The 2,500-nt window shown below is 33.6% G+C and overlaps 1 protein-coding gene across 2 annotated transcripts in view; it reads right to left on the bottom strand.

The window, feature by feature from the left end:
- LOC119575249 (dipeptidyl peptidase 8-like) overlaps positions 1–2,500 on the bottom strand; it is a 16,675-nt gene that overhangs the window by 13,757 nt on the left and 418 nt on the right. For both annotated transcript variants that reach the window (XM_037922756.1, XM_037922755.1), the window contains exons 2-3: positions 213–485; positions 1–79 (exon numbers count right to left, since the gene is read on the bottom strand). The exon at positions 1–79 is cut by the window's left edge and continues 131 nt beyond it. In XM_037922756.1, coding sequence (XP_037778684.1) covers positions 1–79; positions 213–467 — 334 coding nt within the window. In that variant the 5' untranslated portion in view covers positions 468–485. The remainder of the gene's footprint in view (positions 80–212; positions 486–2,500) is intronic.

Raw genomic sequence — 2,500 nt, 5'->3', positions numbered from 1 at the left:
CTTCCCTGGAAGTGCGGCGCCAGAGGAAAGAGTGCCCAGACTCCAGAACCTCCTGATAAACCAGCTTACTACACCAAGTCTGTTAAAATATAAGAACCTTGGAGAACAAGAAACTTTCAACATAATTTTCATAGCAGTATTCATTAAATACCATCCCTAGGGGGGGAAAAAAAATCATAAATATACACCACTACAAATATAGCCTAACTTACAGTATCAAGATTAATGTCTGCATAGAAAAGGGTAGATTCTCGTCCCTGGCCTGGAGAGAGGAGGAAGTAACATCGCAGCTGCGTCGGGCTGAGGCGCCGGAAGGTCACATCAGTGGGAGTCTTGACGGAGAGGTGTAAGAAGGTCCTCCTCAGCTCCCGGACACGCTGGTGAACTTCACGCCAGTTCAGGGAGCTTCCAGTGGATCCCCCAGCACCCCGTGCCACGCCGCCTCCACCATTTGTTATACGTGGCATTCTTTCTCTTGTGACGAGCTGAAGGGAAAGCTTTTTTAGTTCACATATCAAATAAAGTTACCAAAGTAAAATATATTTAATCCTCAAATAAATATACTATCAATAATTACTTTCTATCATTAATAACAGAAACAGGCCTATTCTCACATCCCTAAACATAACAATCCAAATAACATGTCTCTACTCCATATTTTTATGTAACATTTTTAAATGACCTTTGCAATTTTTAAATGACCTTTGAAATTCTTCACGCACTATTAAAATATTTTAACCATAAATAAAGCTACTTGAACCCAAGAATGATAATACATAATAAACAGATTTGATTTATAATTTTTCTCTAATTTACCATGAACTTTATCTGTGTACATACATTTGAATTAGTTCTAAATATCACTGACACTTTTTTTTTTAGAGATGTTACCAAATATCATTGTCTAACAGATAAATATTTTATTAGGACATGTTCTCACTAAATATGTACTATCATATGCATGAATGGAGGCACAAAAAATCTTAATTTTCCTGTTAAAATAATCTATACTTCCATTTCCTTATTGTGCTCTAGCTAGTTATAAGCTTTAATGCTACCTCTCTCTTGCTTTTTATCTTGAAAATGCCTAAAAGGATTAACTGTTTGTATAGCAATTTCTACTTCCCTGCTAATGAAGGTATTAATGTTTAATATACATTAATGATTTTTTTTTTTTAATTCTACTTATAGCTGCATCATTGCAATTTCATAAAACTTTTTTTGGTACAAATTTTAATGAGAACCCGTCATGAAAAGATGACTTCCCATTTTTTTTTTGTCCCCTTTCAGATTAGAAATTTAGATATTATTAAATATTCACAAGAAAAAGAAGGGGAAGTGATACCTATTTCAAATAATGTTTTCAGTCACAAGTGCCATGGATGGATGATTTCCTAATTTGTATTTTTTTCCCCTTAAGGCTTTAGTACAGGTTAGTTTATGATGATAGATGAGAAAAAGAGAGACCTAAAGAAAGGGAAACTTCTCAATCAGCTTAAAAAAAGAAAAAGTGATACAACTATTTAAATAATATGACATAAGACCTGGCCACCAACTAATGCCATAGCTTCTACCACTGTTCTTAAAAGGGAATACTTCAGGAATGCAAGAAGGTGAACTAACATAAAGAATGCTACCATATGTAAGATCCAACATGACACTCAATATATATAAATTAAAATTGGTAGAGTGATGAATAGCATCAAACATCAAATAGAATGATAAACTTACAATAAACCCTAAGCAATTCCTATGGCCTCTGCACATGAAAGTACTATGGCAAAGACCAATTAATCTCTACATCTTGTATCAACTGTATAAAGCAAATTATTATCAAATACATGAAACAGAGATTTGTCAGTGTTATGGAAGCAAATGCCAATGTTATTTCTTATATGGTCTCATTAATAACAATTCCTATATTCTGATATATATATAGCCCTACATTTTACTGTTCTTCATTGTTTTTTTTTCTTAAATCTACTAATTACACTTTATAACTGAGTAGCTCTCATTCCCTCCCACAAAAGTTAACAAAGAACAGGTTTACTTTAGGCCAACATTCCACAAATTACATTCAGAAATGTGGGTGAAAAACAAATACACTTTAATAGCTCACAGATTACAATCTATACAAAAAAAAAACTCACAATCACTACAAAAGTACTCAACACCAATAATTAAGTGCTTATTCAGTTTCAAATTTACATTGCTGACACTTTCCCTGCTTAATCTAATGACATGGCTATTAAACTATCAAAAACCATCATTAAATCTCTTAGCACACACAAAATACAGGAGATTACACTGCTGAGTTTTAAAGGCCCAAGAGCACACACACACACACTCAGAAATTTGCATAATTAAACCGGTAACAAAGACTCAAGTGGGCAACAACGTCCAAGGATCAGGAACAACAATTAACACAGTGATACACACATAAATTAGAGAGAGAGAAAAAAAAAAGACAAGAGAGGAAACGACAAAAAACTGACATTTC

Source organism: Penaeus monodon, chromosome 7 (assembly GCF_015228065.2).
Source record: "Penaeus monodon isolate SGIC_2016 chromosome 7, NSTDA_Pmon_1, whole genome shotgun sequence".
NCBI lineage: Eukaryota > Metazoa > Arthropoda > Malacostraca > Decapoda > Penaeidae > Penaeus > Penaeus monodon.
The sequence above is the reverse complement of the archived record's forward strand: the minus strand, read 5'-3'. Positions and strand labels throughout refer to the sequence as shown.